The sequence below is a fragment of the Mobula birostris genome, chromosome 2 (genome assembly GCF_030028105.1).
Source record: "Mobula birostris isolate sMobBir1 chromosome 2, sMobBir1.hap1, whole genome shotgun sequence".
NCBI classification, from domain to species: Eukaryota; Metazoa; Chordata; class Chondrichthyes; order Myliobatiformes; family Myliobatidae; genus Mobula; species Mobula birostris.
The window spans coordinates 112264005-112288049 of record NC_092371.1 but is presented as its reverse complement, the minus strand read 5'-3'; the positions used below and the strand labels follow the sequence as shown (position 1 = coordinate 112288049).

The following is a 24045-nucleotide window of genomic DNA, read 5'->3' as shown; positions in this document are numbered from 1 at the left end:
TTAATCTCCTCCAGACAAATCATCTGCAGTTAACAAACTTACACCCATCTTCATCCATGCATCTTTTTACTGTTTTCACAGAATCACTGCCATTCTACTTGTTTGGCTGCGGCTTTTTTTTTAACAAACTAAAATAAGTTCATCAGAAAAGGCAATGAGTATAGAAAGAAATTGGATGTTACTCTACAGCTGTTCAAGATATCTAAGAGTTCATTAAGCTGGAAAGAATGTGGAGAATTATGAGGATGTTACCAGGACTCAGGAGACTGAGTTATGGAAAGAGGTTGAAGAGGTTGGGACTTTATTGGAGTTTAGGAGAATAAGAGGTGATCTTGTAGAGGTGTGAAAAATCATGAGAAGCACTGGTAGTGTGGATGCACATAGTCTTTTCCCTAGGGGCCAAGATTCAAAAATTAGAGTGTATAGATTTAGGGTGACAGGGAAGAGATTTAATAGGAATGAGGGGCATTTTTTTTCACCCGGAAGGCGATCAGTATATGGTACAAGCTGCCAAAAGTAGCTGAGGCAGTTACATTAACAGCATTTAAAAGGTACGCAGTCAGATATATGGATAAGAAAGGTCTAGAGCTGGGGTTCCCAACCTGGGGTCCACAGACCCCTCAATTAATGGTAGCAGTTCATGCATTAAAAGGTTGGGAACCCCTGATTCAGAGGGCAATGGGCCAAATGCAGGAAAATGGGATGAACTTGGATGGGAATCTTGGTCAGCAGGATGAGTAGTGCTGAAGGGGCTGTTTCCTTGTTGTATGACTTTGACTGTAATGTTCTATGCTAGACAATTTGATGGAGGAACATAGCAGGTGAAGCAGCTTCTGTAGTATACAAATGGAATTGCTGATGTTTCTGAAGGAAACCTGCTCCAGGACTGAGTTTGGAGAGTCAGTATAAATACAAGCATGGGAATGGTGAAATGGAGCCAGTTGACTAGTGAATTGAGGAGGGATGAAGGGCTGTGGTAAGATGGAGTCAGGTAGGGGAAGGAACTATGATAAGTGGAGGCAGATGGAGGGGGAAGGTGAGGTGAAGGTAGAGACAGCTAGAAAGGTGATGAGTAGGGACACAAAGGCTACCAGTGCTGAAATCTGATAAGTAGGAGGCAGAACCCAGTGGGGCGGGAATCTGGTGAGCATAATGTGTGGGTTGTAAATTGATAGAATCAATAGAAGTTGTATGAAAATGGACGATGAGAGTTCAAGAAGGTATGGGAAAGGACCGGTGGCATGCAGAAGAAACATAGGAGGCAAGGGTTATCTAAAATCAGAAAATTCAATGTTCATACCATTGGACTGTATACCACCTAGGTGGAAAATGAGATGCTGTCCTCTAGTTTGTGTTGGGTCGCACCCTGGCAATAGGGAAGGCTGTTTGATGTGGGAATGGAAATTCAAATTGCATGCTATAGGGAAGTCTATGTCCACGTATGCTATCTGCTGTGCCCAAATTTTCTTGCCCACATAAGCCAGTTCAGCAGCTGTACTAGTCCACAGGCTAAACAGTAAACCAGATTGACAAGATATTGCATATGGAATCTCAAACAACAAACAATTTTCTGGAAGAACTCACAGTGGGTTGAGCAGTATCGGTGGCTGGGAAAGGAAATGTTGATGTTTAGGGCCGAAACCCTGCATCGGGACATCAATGGTCCCACTACAAATAGTTTGTTGGAGCAGTGAACTGTACTTCCAGCTATCCTGCTGTTTCTGCTTTTGCACTGCCACAAGGGGTTTTCCTGGTCCCCTTTTCACCACAACGTGTAAGTGGAGCAGCCATTGTTGGAGTGAGCCAGTGTTACAGTGGTCAGGTTTTGGCTCAACAGAATTCGGCAACAACAGGAAAAGCCTAGAACTTAGTTTGTGAATTCAGAGGTATAACAAGTGTAGGCAGGATGGTAGTTCAGGCAGTGGAATACTCATATGAGACGTGGAATCTCAGAGTACCTAATGCTCTCCCTGATGAAAGCATATGCAGGAAATGCACCCCACTTCAGTTCCTGACTGAGAAGATCAAGGAACTAGAGCTGGGTGGACTCAGGACCATCCAGGAGACTGAAAACTTCATAGATGAGTCTTTTACTGAGGTGGTCACACCCAGAGTGCAGGTTTCAGTTAGAAAATGGGTGACCACGAGGAGAAGTAAGGGGAGTAAGCAGTCAATGTATTCCCTCTAACAACAAGTACAGCCTTTTGAACACTGCTGGCAGGTATGACCTATTAGAGCACAGTAGCAGCAGCCAGGCCAGCTGCACTGTGGCTGGCTCTGAGGTTCAGCAAAGAAGGGTAAAGACACGCAGAGCGGTAGTGATAGGAGACTCAATAATTAAGGGATCATCACTAGATTCTGGGGCCACAAAAGAAGCCAGGATGGTGTATTCCCTACCAAGTGCTAGGGTCCAGGCTGTCTCAGAGCGGATACAGAAATTTCTCAAAAGGGAACGTGAGCAGCCGGAGGTCATGGTGCACATTGGCAGCAATCGCATGGGTAGAAAGGAGGAACAGGTCCTGCGCAGTGAGTATAGCAAGTTAGGAAAGAGGCTGAAGAGCAGGGCCTCGAAAGGGGTCAATATCCTTGTTGTGGGGAGGGTTTAAACTGAGTTGGCAGGGGGATAGGAACCGAAGTGACAGGGTTAAGGGTGGGCAGTTGGTATACAAGTCGATGCAGTGTATAGTGAGACTGTGAGGAAGGACAGGCAGATAAAAGGGCAAAATTGCAGTGTGGGATGAGTTGAAATATAACATGGAGGCAAAATTGAAAAGGGTGATGAACGCAGGACTGAATGTGTTATATTGAGGTGCAAAGGGAGTTGGGAGTCCTTGTGCAGGATCCCTAAAGGTTAATTTGCAGGTTGAGTCTATGATGAGGAAGACAAATGCGATGTTAGCATTCATTTCAGGAGGACTTGAATATAAAAGCAAGGATGCAATAATGAGACTTTATAAAGCACTGGTGAGGCCTCTCTTGGAGTCTTATGAGCAATTTTGGGCCCCTTATCTTAGAAAGGATGTGCTGAAACTGGAGAGGGTTCAAAGGAGGTTCACGAAAATGATTCTAGGAGTGAATAGCTTGTCATATGAAGAGCGTTTGATGGCTCTGGGTCTGTATTCACTAGAATCAAAGAACACTGAGGCTGTCTACAAGAAGGGTCAGAGCCGTCTCTATTTCCTGAGGAGACTGAGGTCCTTTAACATCTGCCAGATGATGCTGAGGATGTTCTACGAGTCTGTGGTGGCCAGTGCTATCATGTTTGCTGTTGTGTGCTGAGGCAGCAGGCTGAGGGTAGCAGACACCAACAGAATCAACAAACTCATTCGTAAGGCCAGTGATGTTGTGGGGGTGGAACTGGACTCTCCGATGGTGGTGTCGGAAAAGAGGATGCTGTCCAAGTTGCATGCCATCTTGGACAATGTCTCCCATCCACTACATAATGTACTGGTTGGGCACAGGAGTACATTCAGCCAGAGACTCATTCCACCGAGATGCAATACAGAGCGTCATAGGAAGTCATTCCTGACTGTGGCCATCAAACTTTACAACTCCTCCCTGAGCCAATAGGCTGGTCCTGGACTTATTTCCTGGCATAATTTACGTATTACTATTTAACTATTTATGGTTTTATTACTATTTATTATTTATGGAGCAACTGTAATGAAAAACAATTTCCCCCGGGATCAATAAAGTATGACTATGACTATGACTAATTCAGAAGCATGAAGGGTGACCTCATTGAAGGAATACAGGCATATCCTGTGCAGGATTCCCTAAAGGTTAACTTGCAGGCTGAGTCAGTGGTAAGGAATACAATGTTAGCATTAATTTCAAAAGGACTAGAATATAGGAACAAGGTTGTGATGCTGAGGCTTTAAGGCATTGGTCAGAATGCATGGTGTATTGTGAGCAGTTTTGGCACTTTACCTTAGAAGAGATGTTCTAGCATTGGAGAGAGTCCAGAGGAGGTTCACAAGTATGATTTTGGGAATAAAGGGTTAACGTATGAGGAGCATTTGATAGCTCTGGCCCGTACTTGCTGGAGTTTAGAAGAATGGTGGGGTGGGATCTCATTTGAAACCTATGGATTATTGAAAGACCTCGACGGAATGGATGTGGAGAGAATGTTTCCTATTGTGGGGAAGTCTAGGACCAAAGGCAACAAACTCAAAAATGGAGGGGTGTCCATTTAGAACAGAGAAAAGAAGTAATATGTTTAGCCAGAGGGTGGTGAATCTGTGGAATTCGTTTGCATGGACAGCTGTGGAGGCCAATTCATTGAGTAAATTTAAAGCAAAGGCGTCAAAGGTTAAGGGGAGAAGGCAAGATAATGAAGTTGAGAGGGATAATAAATCAGCCATGATGGTCTAATTCTGCTATATTTTATGACCTGACGATCCCCAACAAAGTGGGTGTGTGCCCGACGCGGGATGTGCCCCGCGTCCCGCCGCCTGACTGAGGCCACGGGCTCGGCAGCTCACGCGCCACCAACCGCCGCCGCTTCTGGAGCCCGCTCGGGCGGCGGCTGCCATCACCCGCTTGCGCGGCGGGCGGGCGGGCGGCGGCTGCCATCACCCGCTCGCGCGGCGGGCGGGCGGGCGGCGACTGCCATCACCCGCTCGCGCGGCCCTCTCCGTTCCGCTTCATTCGCGATCTAGGGCGGGCCGACCGGCTCAAAACACCAGAACAGCGGAGATCAGAAGCTGGCGAGCCGCCGCCGCCGCCGCCGTCGGCCCTCTACCGTAGGATGCGCTTCACCTCAAGCCGTTAAATCCCTTTTGCAGCTTTAACTTCCCGGGGCGCAGAAAATTGCCATTGGCAGATTATTTTATTAAGATAATCAAATAAAAGAAAATTACTCACAATGAAGTCTGTTAGCTTACGGTCTGACAGGAAATTGTCCACCGAGCAGACAGAAGGGGAAGAACTGAAATTCTTATGGGTCGCTGAAAAAACAAACTTATGTCAGGTACGAAACGCAATTTCCTCTTCAGTGATTACAAAAATAATATTTCACTAGACCACTAAGCAGAAAGTACTTTGAAATTAAATATTCTTATTAATGTAAGGTTAAAAACGAAACCGGGATGTTAAAAACAAAGACATTGCCTTGCAGAAAATGAACTCCAACACATTATATTTCAGAGTCAAACACAGACTACAATTCCCAGATGTCAGTACGAATCATGCGCATGTACAAGACTTTCTTTCGCGTCTGCTTGCCCTGTTTCTATAGCTACTACTTTAAATAAATCTCTACAATTCGTATTGGAAGTGCGAATTGCGATCCGGATAAGTTGTAAGTTAACAAGAATACAGGATGCAAGTGAATTATAACTGAAATTTTACAATGTTGTTAAAATATGCAATTTGCAAATAGTCAACTGCGTATGCTCTGCACCATATCTTGTAAAATCACTTTTAAAAAGTCGCCTGCAACTTTAGTAAGACAAAATGTTGATTACTCCTTGAATATTCATGATAATCAAATATGCATTATATTGTTTTGCTATATTGTTTACATAGTGAAGGGATGTAGAGCTTGAATGTTAAGGTAAATCTCAAATTCATTAAATAATTTTCTTACTTTATAGTATGCAAATTAAAATGTGAGAGCACAGGTTTTGATTAAAGTAATGTATATGAATACATGTTGATTAATGTTATAGATTGAAATACATTGTAAGAGAATTTTGATTTTTCAAGTTACTGCAAATGTTTGAAATCTGAAATTAAAACTGAAAATGCCGTTTTAATGAAGTGTCATTGATCTGAAAAGTGTAGTTTGTTTCCAACTTCACAAATGTATGTTCTATATGTAAAAAAATGCTGCTTGACCTAATAAATATCGTATGCATACTCTGTTTTTATTTAAGGTTTTTAAATTCTGGGGAGAAAGCAGGGGAATGGGATTAAATAGACATAGACAAACAATGTAGAGAAGTCCTGTACCAAACACTTGCTTTGTGCTAGGCAACTTTCTGTTTAAATCTTTAGTTTTTTTTTTGGAATGCACAAGGTATTCTCACCATTAATAGATTTTCATAACAGTTCATCAGAAATAAAGTATGATTTATGTGATTCTTCTACCATTACTTTCAGAGATAGCTTTGTGGTGCTTTAAGTCTGCTATCTCTGCAACCTAAATGTGTCCACCTCAATTCACTGGACAGCTTTGTTTTGGATCTTTGAATAAACTGAACTGTATTCTTTTAAATTCATGGTGATTATGGTGATTTTAAGTGTTAAGTGATGTTGTAAGATCACATTTTATAAGTAATGCACACAAAATGCAGGTGGATCTCAGCAGGCCAGGCAGCATCTATGGGAAAAAAAGTGAACAGTCACGTTTCCATAGATGCTGCCTGGCCTGCTGAGTACCCCAGCATTTTGTGTGTATTACTTTGATTTCCAGCATCTGAGGATTTTCTCTTGTTTCACATTTTATAAGATACATCTGCTCTTGATTTCAGATTTTGAAAACCAAAATGTTTTAGTTAAAGATAATACTTGATTTATGATGAAGATACTTTTGAGAAAGATGCTTTGTTAAGTGAAAAATTATAAATTGCAAAAGTATTTTCCATGTTTTTTTTTAAAGAAAAAATCCAGTGGCAGTCCAGAGCTCAAAAAAATGAGTTAAAGAAGCTAAACACTTAAATATGCATTAACACAGTACCGGTAGTAATAAACTACTTCATTAACAATTACTTTTTGAATTAATTAAACTAGCATACTGTAACTTGCATTTGATTCCTATGGGTCTTATATGTTTTCTCTTGTTGAGTACCCAGAGGAATCTAGGATTGGGAGATCACGTTTTCCAGATAAGGGCTTTCTTTCAGAGGGCCTAAGTCTTCAAACTTTCTTCTTCAAACCGTCTTTGAGGCAATTTAAGGAAGGAAGTTAAAGACGTGGATTTAAAGTAACAGTCAGCAGATTCAGGGGGTTGGATAGTCCACTGCTGTTCCTAATTCATGATGGTTTTGTATGTCAAGGTGGTAGCGGGGAAGATGAGAGGCAGATTTGTTCCTGTATTTGAATGATATTGTTGTGATGAACCTGAGCTTGATTGTGCCTGTAATGTTAAAGATAAGAATTTGTAATATGGCCGATGAGTAGGATAATTGAAAAAAAGTATTGAAGATGCTGGAAATGGGAAACAAAAATATTAAGTGAAGCGTTCATGGCTTGAAACGTCGACTTAGTTTATTTTCCAAAAAATGCTGCTTGATCCGCTGTGTCCTTCTGCTTTTCACCCAGGAACAATTTTGGTGGTGATGGTCAGTGCTTGCTTGCTCCTCCTGGGACACCTGTTGCTCACTCAGATCCTCATTTGTATGTTGATCGTTATGCAGTTCTACTACCTCTTCCCAGTTAACTTCACCAAACCCAGTCTCACTTACATCTTGGAGATGAGTGAAGTTCTTAGGCATAATGTGTGCCCACATGCTCTGGCTATGATTTACTTGATATGCCATCAGTTGTTGTATATGTTACATTGTCTGATACTAATGTAGTCTGTTCATATCTTGATGATGTTCTTCTTTGAATTTTCCTCAATGGTAGGTTTCTCATTGATGCTCAATCTGAAATGACATGTTGTTGATAGTAAGCCTTTTAAGCGTAGCAATAACACCCTAGTACATTGCTTGCAACAACTAAATGGTGCTAGCAGGCATAGATATTATTTGCCATCTCCTTATTGTTAACCAAATGCCTAGGAGCATTATTGACTTTTGCACCTTCTCTCTCTCTTACTGGCTTATGCTTACAGACTCCCTCAGCACTGCTTCAAAGGAGAAGGGTAAGGCAATCTTTGGCTGTCCTAAATCTTTACACAGTTTTTTCATCCTGTTAAGATGAAGTATGAGGGCATGCCCTTCCAAAAAGCCCCATCCCATCCATTTTAAATGCTTGCTTAGGAGAACAACCATCTTTCTCGATTCTTTGTTTCACTTGGCTTGGAATTTTTTTGGCAGCCACTGTCCCCCTCACAATGCAAATATTATGCAGGTTTGTATATCTTTTATTGTATAAAAATAGAAAAAGATGAAAAAGCTAAGTAGAACAGGAAAGAGAAACAAAGTTAGTGTTTCAGATCCTAGACTTCATCAGAATTGGCAGCATATACCTCTTAAAGCATGGAAATCAACTTTGAAATTATGGCACTCTCAAAAGATTTATCCATCTTCCTAACCTTCTCATCTTGCCATTATAATCTCACATTTTCCTGGGACGGTCTCAGGGACACATGTAATTGATTCTGTCATCTAATCACCCCCTTACCCTTTTCCATTCTCTCCATTATAACATATCTGCCCTTCATAACATATGTTGTATTTCAAGTATAGCATTCTCTTAAATGTGTACTTCCAATAGTCAAATATGTCAATAGCCAATTAAATCAATAAACTCTTTTGACTTTTAGTATGTACTTCTGTCAATGGTCTGTGTATTTCAGGGCAGTTGTCACCTGAGTGCTTAAAGATCTTTGTTGATATGTCTGCACTGTAGGGATTTCAATTGCAACTTATTGCTATTATCAATGTAATCAGCAGACACAAAACTTTGGAGGAACTCAACATGTCAGGTTGCATCTGTAGAGGGGAATAAACAGTTGCTTTTTTGGGCCAGGACCCTTCATCAAAAATCCCGATGAAGGTTCCTAGTCCAAAGAATCACAGTTCCCTCTATAGATACTGCCTGACTTGCAGAGATCCTACAGCATTTTGTATGTGTTGCTCCAGTTTTCCAGCATCTCCAGGATCTCCTGTGTTATCAATGTGACCATTTTCTCTGCTCCACAACTTTAAGGATTGTTCATTCGAAGGAAAAAAAAATCATAAATTAAGGACATTACCCTAAATAGTCAATTGTGTTATAGAGAACATTACTAAATTAATCATTCATCCAACAGGAGATATTTTCAAACTACAGCACTATCATCCCCTCAAAACTAATAAATAAGCTCTAAGACCTAGACCTCGGTAACTCCTCGTGCAACTGGATCCTTGATTTCCTTATTTGTGTGTGTGTGTGTGCCCTCTGTCGGTCGTGGTCAACCATGGGTACTGCACCTCTGGTAGTCACTGGGGAGTGGCCTCTCTAGGGTGCAAGCCAGGGCAGGGTTAATAGGGAGATCCATCTGTTGCCCATGCGGTGGGACACATCCTCTCCATGCTGATGACAGGTCCAAAGGAACGATGAAAGTCGATACAGTTCGGTGCCAGAAGCATCACAGGAGTTGCTGTGCTGGTGCTGGGTACAGCAGTCAGCCACCTTCGGGACTCCGACTCCGGATTTTTCCTTGGGGTTTACTCCCAAAGCCTTTCCCGTGAGCAGGTATAGCCGCAAGGCAGCGGAGGTTTGAAATCGGAGTTTTCCCTCTCCTAGATGAGCTACCATCCATGGTGAACGAGCCCCATCTGCCCAGGGCAACTTGTTTTAAGGCGCTAGTGACCTGCCTTTGCCCCTTCTCCTGTCAGTGAGAACAGCTCTGCTGAGCATAAAGAACTATGCCACATGTGAAGGCAAGAAGTTGGACTTGGTTGTCAGAGGCTGTTTGAGATGCACGTCATGAAGAGCATTTGTTTAGCAGTGGGAGCTCATCTCCACTACCACCCTTCAGCTATGATTAACTTTGGAGCCCCTTACTTGTAGACCGCAGTCAATTCAGATTGGCAACAACATTTTCTCCATAATCACCATCAATGCAAGTGCACCACGAGACTGTCTGCTTAGTCCCCTGCTTTATACTTATAATAGAGAAGCTCCAATTCCATGTTTAAGTTTGTTGACCATACCACTGTTGTTGGCTGAATTGAAGGTGGTGCCAAATTGCGTAAAGGAGGGAGACTGAAACTCTGGTCGAGTGGTGCCACAATAACACCTCTTACTCAATGGCAGCTAAAGTAAGATCTGATTATTGAAACAGGAGAAGGAAACTGGAGGTCCATGAGTCAGTACTCATCAAGGGATCAGAGGTGGAGTGGATCAGTAACTTTAAGTTTCTTACCATTATCATTTCAGAGGATTTGTCTTGGGGCCAGCATGTAAGTGCCATGACAAAGAAAGCATAGCAGCACCTCTACTTTCTTGGAAATATGCACAGATTCAGCATGTCTTCTAAAACTTTGACAAACTTCTATAGATGCACAGTGGAGAGTATTCTAACTGATCGCATCACAGCCTGGTATGGAAACACCAATTTCTAAAGCTTACAAAAAGCATTAGGTACAGCCTAGTCCATCACAAGAACAGCCTTCCCCACCATTGAGCACATCTATGTTGAGTGCTATGCAAGAAACATCTCCAAAACCTCACTAGTTACTACTTACTGCCCATTACGCTGCTGGCATTTAGGGCAACAGTGAAGGTCCTCCTTCTCTGACAGTGTTCAGGGTTTCCTTCATCGTGTCAGTAGCTTCCTGTCAGTTTTTACGACTGTCAGTCATGTAAATCCTGGATGGAAACTCAGGAATACCATCACATTCAGATGTAGAAGGATTCTTTATTGCTGTTTCTGTAACAATTTTTTGACCATTCAGCGTTGTTAGCCCTGAGCTTCTAAAGCCTTAAGACAGTGTTAAAAAAGATTAAAAGTTTATGTGCTCAGAGCATGATGTGACAACTGTGAATTTTTTAAACCAACCATCACTTACTGTGGTTACATGATTGATGCACAAGAATTACACAAGTGTGCTGAGAAAATTCTAGCAGTGGTGGATCCTCCAAGGCCAAAGGACATGTCACAGTACTATAACAGGGCCCTGCCACATCTGGCTACTGAGTTTCACCACTTGAACTCATTACAGCAGATCGGGAAGTAATAGCAATGGACAAAGCAGTGTGAGATGGTTTTCAAAAAGGTAAAGGAAATGGTGACATCAGACACAGTTAAGACACGTTATGATCCACATTGTCCCGTGAAGCTTGCCTGTGATGCCTCGTCCTATGGCATAGGTGCAGTCATGTTTTGAATGATGGAAGTGAATGCCCCATAGCCTCCCATCACGTCCCCTTAACACTGTAAAAAAAATTACACACAGATTGATAAGGTCTTGTGTCTGGTTTGGTGTGGAAAATGGTTCATCAAGTACTTTTATGGGAGAGTGTTTACTTTTGTTACTGGAGGACACAATTACAAGGTCAAATAATCATGGAAATGCCAATAGATTGTCTTGTTTACCTCTGGAAAAGAAAATAATGGAAACATTTATAAAAGAGGACACCCTCTTGACAGAGAGGCCTTGACTCTGGTTCGGGGTGTAAAGTGTTTCAACTAGTACTTGTATTGGAGAGAATTTACCCTCATTACTGATCATCAACCACTAGTGTCCATCTTCAGTCCACGGAAGGGTGTTCCACTAACAGCAGCAGCATGAATGCACAGACGGACTCTCTTTCTTGGAGGACACAATTACAAGATTGAATTCAAGAGGGTGACTAATCATGGAAATGGTGATGAATTGTCCTGTTTACCCTTGCAAAAGGAAGTACCAGAAAAATTTGCTGAAAAAGACACTCCTCTTGACGTATTTACCTGAATGCAAATTCAAAGTCTCTTTTTTATGGCAGAAATATCCAAAGGGAAACCAGAAAATACCCCTCACTCTCTCAGGTGTACATGGTCACCCTAAATGACTGGAATGTGTAACAGAAATCCCACTTCCCTTATCTTTATCAGTGCTGGGATGAACTTGCCCTTGACGAGTTTACCTTATGTGGGATTAAGAGTTGTTGTGGCATTCAAGCTGAGAACTAAACTGTTAGAGGAGTTGCATGCAGGTCATCTCAGGGTGGTTAAAATGAAAATGTTGGCTTGAAATTTTGTCTGGCGGCCTGGAATAGATCAGCAGATCAAGCAGCTTGCCGTACACTGTACGGAATGCCAGTGTGTCCAGAAGATGCCAAGAGCAGCGCTTCTCCATCCTAGGGAATGTCTGCATTGCCCTGGCAGAGGATTCATGTGGATTTTGCCAGACTGTTCATGGACACAAATTTCTTGGTAGCAGTGGATGCAGCTACAAGGTGTCCAGAAGTTTTCCCCATAGCCTTCACTACTACAGCCTCCCACACTTTTGATCTATTGAGAAGCCTCTTCACAAGGACTGGTGTTTCAGAACACATAGTCAGTGACAATGGACCACTGTTTGTGGGGGGGGGGGGAGGGTACAGTTTCAATCATTCCTAAAAATGAATGGAAAAAGACATGTTACATCTGTGCCATACCACCCAACTATAAATGGCTTGCCTGAAAAGTTTGTCCAGAATCTAAAGAACACACAGTGAGCAATGTCAGCAAAACACTACTAACACTGACCAGGAGCTCACCAATTTCCTCCTTGCGTATCATAATGCAGCACACTCCACAACCAACAACTCACCAGCCGCACTGTTCCTGGGTCATCCCTTGCATTCATGCTTGGATCTTCTCAAACTTAAACCTAGAAGGAGGATGCAGGACAAACAGCTGAGGCAAATTGAAGGCTTCTCAAACAAACAGGTTTGATGTTTCACTCTTGGACAAGCAGTCCTGATGAAGGACTATAGAGGTGATCAAAAGTGAGTACTGAGAAAGATTAAGGACAGAACTAGACCACTCTCTCACACAGTGGAGATTGCTTCTAATATCATCTGGAGGCATCACATCGATCGGTTGAGGAGAGCAGAGTCAATTGTTAGAGAAGAAAGTGGGCTACCGCTATCAGAACCATTTCCTTCAGTCTCAGAGTCAACTTCTACAATCACCACGGAATGCGCCCCGGGACCTGAAATTATTTTCACAGCGACAAATCTCATCTGCCAAACAGAGTGATCCCCCTTGTCAGGAAAGACATTATCCCACAAAAGTTAGAAAACCTCCACACCAATGAAACCTTTTAGCCTGAATGCACAATTTAAAATTTACTATGCCCTGGATGTCTGTATATTGCAGTTGCATCATATAATATATTGTGTATATAGTTGAGATGCATTCTCTATTGAGTTGCAGTTTATAGCAAAGCAGGGAGGAGTGTTATATATTTACTATTTCAATAATATTTAAGTAATCTTTCGTGAGTATGTGTGTATGTATATACATACATAGTTTAATTAAACATGATTGTTTTTTAATTATTTTCAGGTTATATAAATATATTAATTGCATACGTCATCGCACTACCACGTGATACTTGCATTCCTCACAAAAAGTAAACTGAAAATGCATCTTCGGACTCATGCATCTTCATTTGAATTAGCTTAATGTTTTCAAGTTCCAAAATGTAACAGGTGTTATCTTCAGTGATAGTTCCTTGGATAAAGAAATCAACACCAGGATTTGCAAGGCTAGTTAGAGATTGTGCTGCCTGCAATCACACATGCTAAGCCAGCACAATATCCAGATGTCACTAAGATCAACCTGTATAAGGATGATGTTTTCACTGACCTTCTGTATGGTTGTGAAATGTTCACCATATACGAAAGGCAGCTCAAGCTGCTGAAGCACTTCAATGTACATAGCCTGAGATCCATTATGGGCATCTGCTGGCGTGACTGTATCACAAACCTGGAAGTCCTCAATAAGGCAAAGACTACCATTATTGAAGCCATGAACCTGAAAACACAACTTCGTTACGCTGGTCTCCAGACTCCCTAAGCAGCTGCTTTAAGGCCAGATATCATGGGGAAGCAGAAACTGTGGTAGACCTCATAAGAGTTATAAAGACAGTGAAAGCCAACATTGCTTATAGTGGGCTTGCTCACTGGCATCTGACACATAGGGCATGAGATGGAACTGGTTGGCACACCTTGGTTAAACTTGCTCGCAGCAACTTAGAAAATGGGCATCACCTGGAGACCACCCGACAGAAGAGGAAAGCAGCAGCAACAGCTGTGCCTATGGAATCATATGACTCTCTTGTCCTCACTGTGAATGTCTATGCCATTCAAGAATTGGCCTCTACAGTCACCTTCAAACACACATCAGATGAGCTGCACAAATACAGCTCACTGACGGACAACCAACACTTACTCGAGAAATAGACATAGGGTCAACAGAACTGAGGCAAAACAACAGTGATGTCATGAACCGTATATAGATTACAGAGGAGGAGATGCTTGCTCTCTTCAGGAAAATTACTTTGGATAAATCCCCAGGACCTGACAAGGTGCCCCCTTGGACCTTGTGGGAGGATAGTGCAGAAGTTGAAGGAACCCTAGCAGAGGTATTTGAAACATCCCTAGCCACAGGAGAAGTGCAAGAGGATTGCGAGATGGCTAACATTGTACCATTCTTTAAGAAAGGCTCTAAGAATAAGCCAGGATATTCTATACCAGTGAGCCTAACTTCAGCAGTGGGTAAATTATTAGAAGGTATTCTAAGTGTGACGAAAAACCAAATTATCAGAAGATTGATGCTAATGAGAGAGAGATAAGTGAGACAGTGGAGAAACATTAAAAATGCTAATAAGAGAGAAGAGAGAGATTAACGAGAAAGAAACACATTTCAGAATATTGACAGACCGGTTGCTTTGAACCTGAACTGGTTGAAGTTTGATGGACAGGCGATACCCCAGCAGGGGGATAAAAAGAACAGGTTCGCTAAGGCACGACACACACCACGAGATAACGAGACTCTGGAAGGGCGGTGTGCCCCCACAAGTTGGTGGGAGTTGGAGGACTGGTTCGAGGGAACCGACCATAGACTGACAGGGTGAAAAGGGACGATCGGTGGGAACCTGGTATGTGTGTCTGCCCTTGCCTGGGTGCTGGGTTCACCGCGGAAGAGAGGGGTCACAGTCGGTGACCACAGAAGACATAAAAGGGTTCGCCCGAAAGCTAACTGCGAAGATCATCAAAGGTCTGTTTGAATCAAAATTTGCATTCTCTCTGTCTCTCCAACGGCACAACAGCGATTACTGCGAACTGTACTAAGCTGAACTGAACTCTGCATCACTTGAGACTGATCATTTTACTCCTAGACTGCGATAGAGCTTGGTTGATTCCTATTACCCTAGTTCTGTGTACATATGTGTTTCATTATTGCTAACCTGTTGCATTTATATCCTTACAATTAGAGTACTGTAAACAACAGGAATTCTGCAGATGCTGGAAATTCAAGCAACACACATCAAAGTTGCTGGTGAACGCAGCGGGGCAGGCAGCATCTCTAGGAAGAGGTACTGTCGACGTTTCAGGCCAAGACCCTTCATCAGGACTAACTGAAGGAAGAGTTAGTAAGAGGTTTGAAAGTGGGAGGGGGAAGGGGAGATCCAAAATGATAGGAGAAAACAGGAGGGGGAGGGATGGAGCCAAGAGCTGGACAGGTGATTAGCAAAGGGGATATGAGAGGATCATGGGACAGGAGGTCCGGGGAGAAAGACAAGGGGGGGGGGGTAACCAGAGGATGGGCAAGGGGTATAGTCAGAGGGACAGAGGCAGAAAAATGAGAGTGAGAGAAAGAATGTGTGTATAAAAATAAATAACGGATGGGGTATGAGGGGGAGGTGGGGCATTAGCAGAAGTTAGAGAAGTCGATGTTCATGCCATCAAGTTGGAGACTACCCAGACGGAATATAAGGTGTTGTTCCTCCAACCTGAGTGTGGCTTCATCTTTACAGTAGAGGAGGCCGTGGATAGACATGTCAGAATAGGAATGGGATGTGGAATTAAAGTGTGTGGCCACTGGGAGATCCTGCTTTCTCTGGCGGACAGAGCGTAGGTGTTCAGCAAAGGGGCTTCCCTTCCTCCACTATCAACTCTGCTCTCAAACGCATCTCCCCCATTTCACGTACATCTGCTCTCACTCCATCCTCCCGCCACCCCACTAGGAATAGGGTTCCCCTGGTCCTCACCTACCACCCCACCAGCCTCCGGGTCCAACATATTATTAACTCCGTAACTTTCGCCACCTCCAACGGGATCCCACCACTAAGTACATCTTTTCCTCCCCCCCCCCACTCTGCTTTCCACAGGGATCGCTCCCTAAGCGACTCCCTTGTCCATTCGTCCCCCCCATCCCTCCCCACTGATCTCCCTCCTGGCACTTATCCTTGTAAGCAGAACAAGTGCTACACATGCCCTTACACTTCCTCCCTTACCACCATTCAGGGCCCCAGACAGTCCTTCCAGGTGAGGCAGCACTTCACCTGTGAGTCGGCTGGGGTGATATACTGCGTCTGGTGCTCCCGATGTGGCCTTCTATATATTGGCGAGACCCGACGCAGACTGGGAGACCGCTTTGCTGAACACCTACGCTCTGTCCGCCAGAGAAAGCAGGATCTCCCAGTGGCCACACATTTTAATTCCACATCCCATTCCCATTCTGACATGTCTATCCATGGCCTCCTCTACTGTAAAGATGAAGCCACACTCAGGTTGGAGGAACAACACCTTATATTCCGTCTGGATAGTCTCCAACCTGATGGCATGAACATCGACTTCTCTAACTTCCGCTAATGCCCCACCTCCCCCTCGTACCCCATCCATTATTTATTTTTATACACACATTCTTTCTCTCACTCTCCTTTTTCTCCCTCTGTCCCTCTGACTATACCCCTTGCCCATCCTCTGGTTCCCCCCCCTCCTTGTCTTTCTCCCCGGACCTCCCGTCCCATGATCCTCTCATATCCCCTTTGCCAATCACCTGTCCAGCTCTTGGCTCCATCCCTCCCCCTCCTGTCTTCTCCTATCATTTTGGATCTCCCCTTCCCCCTCCCACTTTCAAATCTCTTACTAACTCTTCCTTCAGTTAGTCCTGACGAAGGGTCTGGGCCTGAAACGTCGACAGTACCTCTTCCTAGAGATGCTGCCTGGCCTGCTGCGTTCACCAGCAACTTTGATGTGTGTTGATTAGGGTACTGTGTTACTTATTTCTTTAATAAAACTTTATTAGTTTCTGTTAAACCAGACTCCAGCACGTGGTCCATTTCTGCTGGTTTGACAACCCAGTTACGGGGTACGTAACGTAAGGGACTGCATATATATTTGGATAACAGGACCTGATTAGGAATAGTCAACATGGCTTTGTACATGGCAGGTCATGTCTAATCAATCTTTTTCAAGGGATTTGTCAGGAAAATTGCTGAAGGAAAGGCTGTGGATGTTGTCTACATTTACTTTAGCAAGTCATTTGATAAAGTCCCACACAGGAAGCTGGTCAAAAATAGTTCAGTTGCTTGGCATTAGGATGAGGTAGTAAATTGGATTCAACATTGGCTTCATGGGAGAAGATGGTTACCTCTCTGACTGGAGGCCTTTGATTAGTGGTGTGCTGCAGGGATCAGTACTGGTTCCATTGCTGTTTATCATTCAGATTGTTGATATAGATGACAATGTGGTTAACTGGATCAGCAAATTTGTGGATGACACCATGATTGGGGGTGCAGTAAACTATGAGGAAAGCTATCAAAGCATGCAGTGGAATCTGGACCAGCTGGAAAAATGGGCTGAAAAATGGCATGTAATGCAGTCAAGTGTGAGGTGTTGCACTTTAGGAGGACATAACCAGGGTAGGATTTACACAGTGAATGGTAGAGTGCTGAGGAGTGTGGTAGAACAGAGGGATCTTGAAAGTGGCATCACAGGTAGATAGGGTCGTAAAGAGAGCTTTTGGCAGATAAACTTTTGTAAATCCAAGTATTCAGTGCAGGAGTTGGTATGTTACATTGAACTTTTATATGATGATGTTGAGGCCCAATTTAGAGTACTGTGTGCTGTTCTAGTCACCTACCTCAGGAAGGGGAATGTCAACTCAGACCATGAGAGGCCTGCGTCGGGCATTTTCATGCCTTACACAAGGTGCAGATTGGAAGTCTGTGGGGCGCCACTCCTCGCACAGACACTAGAGCAATGTGTGATTAAGTGCCTTGCTCAAGGACACAAACACGTTGCCACAGCTGAGGCTCGAACTAGCGACCTTAAGGCACTGGACGAATCCCTTAACCACTTGGCCACGTGCCCAACTCAAAAACCTCAGGAAAACGTAAATAAGATTGAAACAGTAGAGAGAAAATTTACAAGGAATATGCTAGGGCTTGAGGACCTAAGTTTTCTGTAGAGATTCAATAGGTTAGGACGTTATTCCCTGGAGTGTATGAGAATGAGGGGAAATTCGATAGAGACATACAAAATTATTAGGGGTATAAATACGATAAATGCAAGCAGGCCTTTTTCCTCTAGGTTGGGTGAGACTAGAACTAGTGGTCATAGGTTAAGGGAGGAAGATGAACTATTTAATGGTAACCTGGATCTTCTTTACATAGAGGGTGTGAGTGTGTGAAATGAGCTGCCAGCAGAAATGGTAGACGTGGGATCGACTGCAACATTTATGAGAAGTTTGGACAGTACATGGATAGGAGGGATATGGAGAGCTATGGTCCAGGTGTAGGTTGATGGGACTTGGCAGAATAACAGTTCGGTTTCGACTGGATGGGCTGAAGGACCTGTTTCTGTGCTATAGAAACATAGAAAAACTACAGCACAATATAGGCCCTCTGGCCCACAATGCTGTGCCGAACATGTACTTACTTTAGAGATTACCTAGGGTTACCCATAGCCCTCTATTTTTATAAGCATTTTTTTTCTATAGTGCTCTATGACTCTGTAACACAGTTTTATTTTTACCTATAGAATGTCAGTGACATGGAAGCAGAAAAACATAAGCCAGCACCAGTGGTGTTTACAGACATAATTGATGAAGATGAATCTGAGAGAGAGCTTTTGTTATCAAAACCTACATGTTTTTTCATTGTTGGAAAACCAGTAAGTAATTTCAATTATTCCAAATAATACAGAAAAATATATTGAACTGTAGTTATGACTGACATCCCACCCTGCAAAAACTCATTTCAGGGAGGTAGCACCATCAATTTGCGGGAGACTCCCAGAACTTCCAGGAAAGGTGGGATGTCTGCAATAGAGTAGCTCTTTAGCAGCAAGCCAGCTAGTTTAAATAACGTTAGTTATGCTAATGAACGAATGACACCTGTTAAACTCACCTCAGCATGTCTTTTACAGTCTTAACCCACCATGGGCAATAGAAAAGTCACTGTTGCAAACAGTGCAGTGAGCAACACTGTCATTATTTTTTACCCCTATTAGGCAGGGGTACACTTTAGTGTAGTCTGGGGTGATGTATGTTTAATATTTTCTTTTTTTGGAACACTCTGCCATGGCGCGCGCGTGCTCTCTCTCTCGTGCGCGCTCGCTCTCAAAAAAATCGATTTCCGGGATATTGTATATAATTTGCGGGCATCAGGGAGCCACAATCACTCCCGGAACTTCTGGGGGAGGTGGGATGTCTGAGTTATGATAATATTTTAAGTATGATTGATTGTGTAAGGGATGGTTTTGAAGGAGTCAGCCATTCTCCACACACACGGTAATTAGCAGTTACTCAACTTCACTTGCGCACAAGTTTACTTGAACATTTGCAAAGAAGGTCAGAACTCAGCAGGTCAGGCAGTATCTTTGGAAGAGAGTAGTGTATCTATGAAGAAGGGTCTTGGCCTAAAACATTAACTATTTACTCTTTTCCATAGATGCTGCCTGACCTGCTGAGTTCCTCCAGCATTTTGTGTGTGTTGCTTTAGAAAATATGTTTGATGCAACTAATCAACCAGAGATACATGCTTTCAAATATTATTTACGCTCAACAGGATTTTTATTATTAGAAGCCACATTTCCTGCAGTAACCATTAATGTTTCCAAAGCTATCAATCTTCTCCATGGTTCTCCAGAGGTTAATTACTTTAAAAATAAGTCAATGCCCTTTTGTGCCTTATCTATTATATAGCTTGCTGATTTGGAACTAGCAGGTCAAGTAATTCATAATATCCCTGTCTGTTTATTCTTACTTCACTGTCAAGCCCGCTAATTCATTTACAAAAACCATGAATGTCTCCTTTAATAGGACAGTGATATTTGTTGTCATAATTTGCTTTACCAGCTGCATCAATGTCCAGAGTGTTACAAAATTATAATCCCACCAATGGGTATTACAGCAAATTGTTAAATAAAGTATGTTTACATTTGAAATAAATGTTATCCAAATTTTACATTAAAAGATTTTTATACTATCTAGTAACTTCTGTATGATTAAACAGTTTTAGAAATCAGAAATTGATAAGTCCTGAATCATAAGTATCAACTTTGCATTTTTGCAGTGCGTTGGGAAACAAACTCTTGCTAAAAGCTTAGCAGAGGCATGGAAATCAATATTAGTTGAACGTGAGTATTAACCTGAATATGATTTTACAATAAAATGTGTGTGTTTTTAAAATATCTCTTATCACTTATAATTGATATTTTGATTGCAGCTCAAGAACTTATACAGCAAAACCTTGATCAAAACACAGAAGCAGGGAAAATGGTAAAGAAATATTGTTATTGTTTTGTATTAATAAGGCACAAGTATAGTTACAATATAGAAGTATCCACTTCATCTTATGGAATCCACATCAGCTATTTTATAGAGCAATCCCATTAGTTCCATTCCATTGCTCTGCTTTCATTGTTTGAAAGAATATTTTCTGCCAGGTATTTATTCAATACAATTTTGAAGGTTCTGATTTACTCCATTTTCACTACCCTGTGTTTCGATCCTTTGGAGAAAAAAGATCTGTCACATTCTCTCCCTCTGTAACTTTTGTCCTTCATTTTACATGTTTTTAACCATTCTCTAATGAAACAAACTCTCTTTGCTTAGCCTACATGGGCTCATCATCATCATACACACTGCTATCAAAATCATTTTGCTCAAAGAAAAAATAAATTAAAAAAAAAACAGAATGTTCAAGCATACTTCACATGTTGGGGTGGATTATGAAATTGATTCTATTTGAAAATCCACATAGTTTAAAGAATAAAATTTAAAATGAAAAGCATATTTATTGTTCATTTAATTATTTATTGAGCTACAGTGAGCCACGCTGTCAAATAATCCCCTGATTTAATCCACCTAATCATGGGACAATTTACAACAACCAATTAACCTACCAACTGGTATGTCTTTGGACTGTGGGAGAAAACTGGAGAATCTGGAGGAAACCCACACAGCCACTGGGAGAACGGTCAAACACCTTATAGGCAGCAGTGGGATGATTCTGACTAAAGGCACTAAAACAGATTTTTTTTTCTGGAAAGCTTATTACTTTAAGTGAAAACTCTGTATCTTGTATCCCTTGCATTTCTGACACCAGCCTTCAGAGTTCCATAAGTATGGGTATTTTATTAATAATGGTTTTCTAATTTATGAGAAAAAATCAAATTGTCAAACATTTCTTCCATTTCCATTTTGAATAATCAAGTCCATGAAACATTAGTTGGAATTTCCCACCATTGTTAATCATGCATTGTTCTTTATAACTATATATTTTGAATTGTAATCATATTTTGTTTCTTTTTCCCCATTTATGAACCCTAATCCCCAGAATAACAGCAATACTAAATACATTAATTTAATATTTATTATGTATTGCTATAAATGGCTGACCAACTTTATTAGAGAACAGTTTTATATAGCATGTTTTCCTGCAGTTTCATGAATGTTTACTTAGAGGTGAAAGTATCTATGAGGAGCTTGTACTGAATTTGATGTTGGACAAACTCCGCTCTCCAGAAGTTCGTCATCGTGGTGAGTAGAATCAAAAATTATATTTTTAATGTAGAAAATGCCCTATGGATCTTTACAGAGGAGAAAAAGTAAATAAACATCACACCAGGTTCATGATAGTTAACTGAAAGTTTTACCTAGAAGTTGATTTGAGAAAACCTTTAAAGGCAGGAAAGCAAAAGTGCTCAAAGCTTGAAAGAATTATACAAAATGAGCTAACTGCTTAATGGACTAAGGTGGACAAGGAATCAACAGATGAGAGAATACAGATGATGTAGGACTGCAGAATGTTGTAGCAATATGGGAGGGAAGGACATTGAATGGCTTTGTTTAGGAATTTAAGATAAAAAGCCAATTTGGTGCTGGTATTAAAAGGTGCTTAGATCTGTTTGGTTTGTGTTGTGGATGTGATGAAGTGCCAGATCTCTTGCTGATTAAAGCCTTGCTCATGGCAAGCTAACTTTGTTGCTAATTAGAGCTTTAAACAAGGTAAATAGTATGAAACACTTGCACAGATTCTGGTGAGGAATAGTTTTAAAAAATTTATCCCATTAAGTTGACCTGGTTTGTTTTTTTTTATGACTTCCATGTCAGTCATTCACCATGCCATTTCCTCTTACAATATGGTTTGATTCAACTCAAAATAAAACCAATGTTGTCAGGATAAGCCAGGGTGCCTAGTAGCATTTCTTCAGTTGTTCTCAAAGATTTTGCAAAAATTAAGCTAAGTCGTAGCATTACCAGATGTGGAAAGAGGGTTTTGAAAACTAGGAATGGAAGCAATCATCTCAGATCTAACTGGCTGCCAATTTGAAAACCTTGGGTTCAGGAAGAGGATGCAGGTTCATTGGCCACAGCAACAAAGATGCTAATGACCAAACAAATTTTGGTTGCTTATATATTCTTTTTAAATCAATGAATACCCAGGAAGGAGAAGAGTATCTAAAGTTAATTTAAGTCCTTTACAGAAATGCCAGGAAAATTACACAATTATTATTTTCATGGAAAAAAGTCACAGGAAAAACTCCCGGAAAAAATAGGGTGAACTACAGATTTAGAATGAGTGAGAAGTTGAAAGGAATTAGCAACTGTAAAAGTAAAATTGTATTTGACAAGTTAATGATACTGGAAGACATTAAATTTCCAGGACCTGATGACTGCATTGAGACAGTGAATGCAATGATTGCCATTTTCCAGATCTCCATATAACTGAGTGTAGTTCATACATATTGATAGGTTGTAAATGTAACCCCACTATTTAAGAAAGGAAGAAAGGAGACCCACTATTTAAGAAAGGAAGCAAGGAGAAAATATGAAATTATAGACCAATTAGCCTGCTATCAGTAGTGGAAAAAATGTGGAATCTATCTTTAAGGAAAGAGTAATAGACCACTTGAAAGTTATAAGATTGGGCAGTCAATATAAATTTATGATGAGTAAATTATGTTTGATAAACCTGTTGGAGTTTTTGAGTATGTATCTAGCATAATGGGTAATAACAAACTGTCAGCATTATTTTATAATGCTGTTTACATTTTAAATACAAGTGGTATTTATATATTTTTGCATATTTCTTCCATAACTGTATTTCTAACTTTATTTTTGTCTAATTCTTTGTTCTTTATAATTGCTGAATGTTGTTTTTTGTTGTATGTCACATCAACACATTGCAGCAAATTCCTAATACACTTAAATGTATATGGTGAATACAATTGATCCTTGCAAGTGTGCACTTCCATACATAGGAAGAACAGATTTGTACTCAGTGTTTCAGATGATGTCTATCCAGGGCCTAAGTAATTCAAGCACGTCATCTCTACTCTTGGACTCAAATCCAATTGGAATAAGGGCCAACATATCACATGCTTTCATATTTCTTGCTGTATCTATATGTTAACTTAGAATATTTGTGAATACCACTTTGTATGTCTGCACCGTACAACTTCCTACTGTTCTTTCTGTAACCAAAGTAAGACTATAAGACCATAAGACATAGGAGTAGAATTAGGCCATTTGGTTCTTTGAGTCTGCTCCGCCATTCCATCATGCCTAATTTATTACACCCCTCAAGAGCATCAAGGGTTACAGGAAGAAGGCAGAATGGGTTTGAGAAGGATAATAAATCAAGAATTATGGATTATGGAATAGTGGAGCAAACTTCCAGAGCTTCATAGGGTATATGCAGAGATGATGTTTTCCTTGGCTGGCGTATCTAATTTCAGAGCTCACTGTATCAAAGTACAAGGTTGGCCATTCAGGACAGAGATAGGAAGAAATTTCTTCACTCAGAATGTAGGGAACTTTTGGAATCATTTTCCCAATCTGCTTCTGATTATATTCACGGTATAGATGACTAAATTCTAGGTATTAAGGGAAAAAGGAGGTGTGAGTTTAGTGCAGGGAAATAGCAATGTGCTGAAAGATATGCCATATCTGGTTGAAAG

The 24045-nt window shown here is 41.4% G+C and overlaps 2 protein-coding genes across 6 annotated transcripts in view; one reads left to right on the top strand and one right to left on the bottom strand.

Moving 5' to 3' along the window:
- Positions 1–5145, bottom strand: part of fig4a (FIG4 phosphoinositide 5-phosphatase a) — a 112734-nt gene extending 107589 nt beyond the window's left edge. Inside the window, exon 1 of the mRNA XM_072246364.1 lies at positions 4867–5145. The gene's annotated coding sequence lies outside the window, so the exon portion shown is untranslated. The remainder of the gene's footprint in view (positions 1–4866) is intronic.
- Positions 4572–24045, top strand: part of ak9 (adenylate kinase 9) — a 168314-nt gene continuing 148840 nt past the window's right edge. For 4 of the 5 annotated variants that reach the window (XM_072246344.1, XM_072246331.1, XM_072246340.1 and 1 more), the window contains exons 1-5: positions 4572–4972; positions 18619–18750; positions 20154–20217; positions 20307–20359; positions 21526–21622. In XM_072246344.1, the coding sequence (XP_072102445.1) occupies positions 4868–4972; positions 18619–18750; positions 20154–20217; positions 20307–20359; positions 21526–21622 (451 nt within the window). In that variant the 5' untranslated portion in view covers positions 4572–4867. Of the gene's footprint in view, positions 4973–5148; positions 5303–18618; positions 18751–20153; positions 20218–20306; positions 20360–21525; positions 21623–24045 lie in introns of all 5 variants that reach the window. The other variant, XM_072246353.1, reaches the window with a different exon arrangement.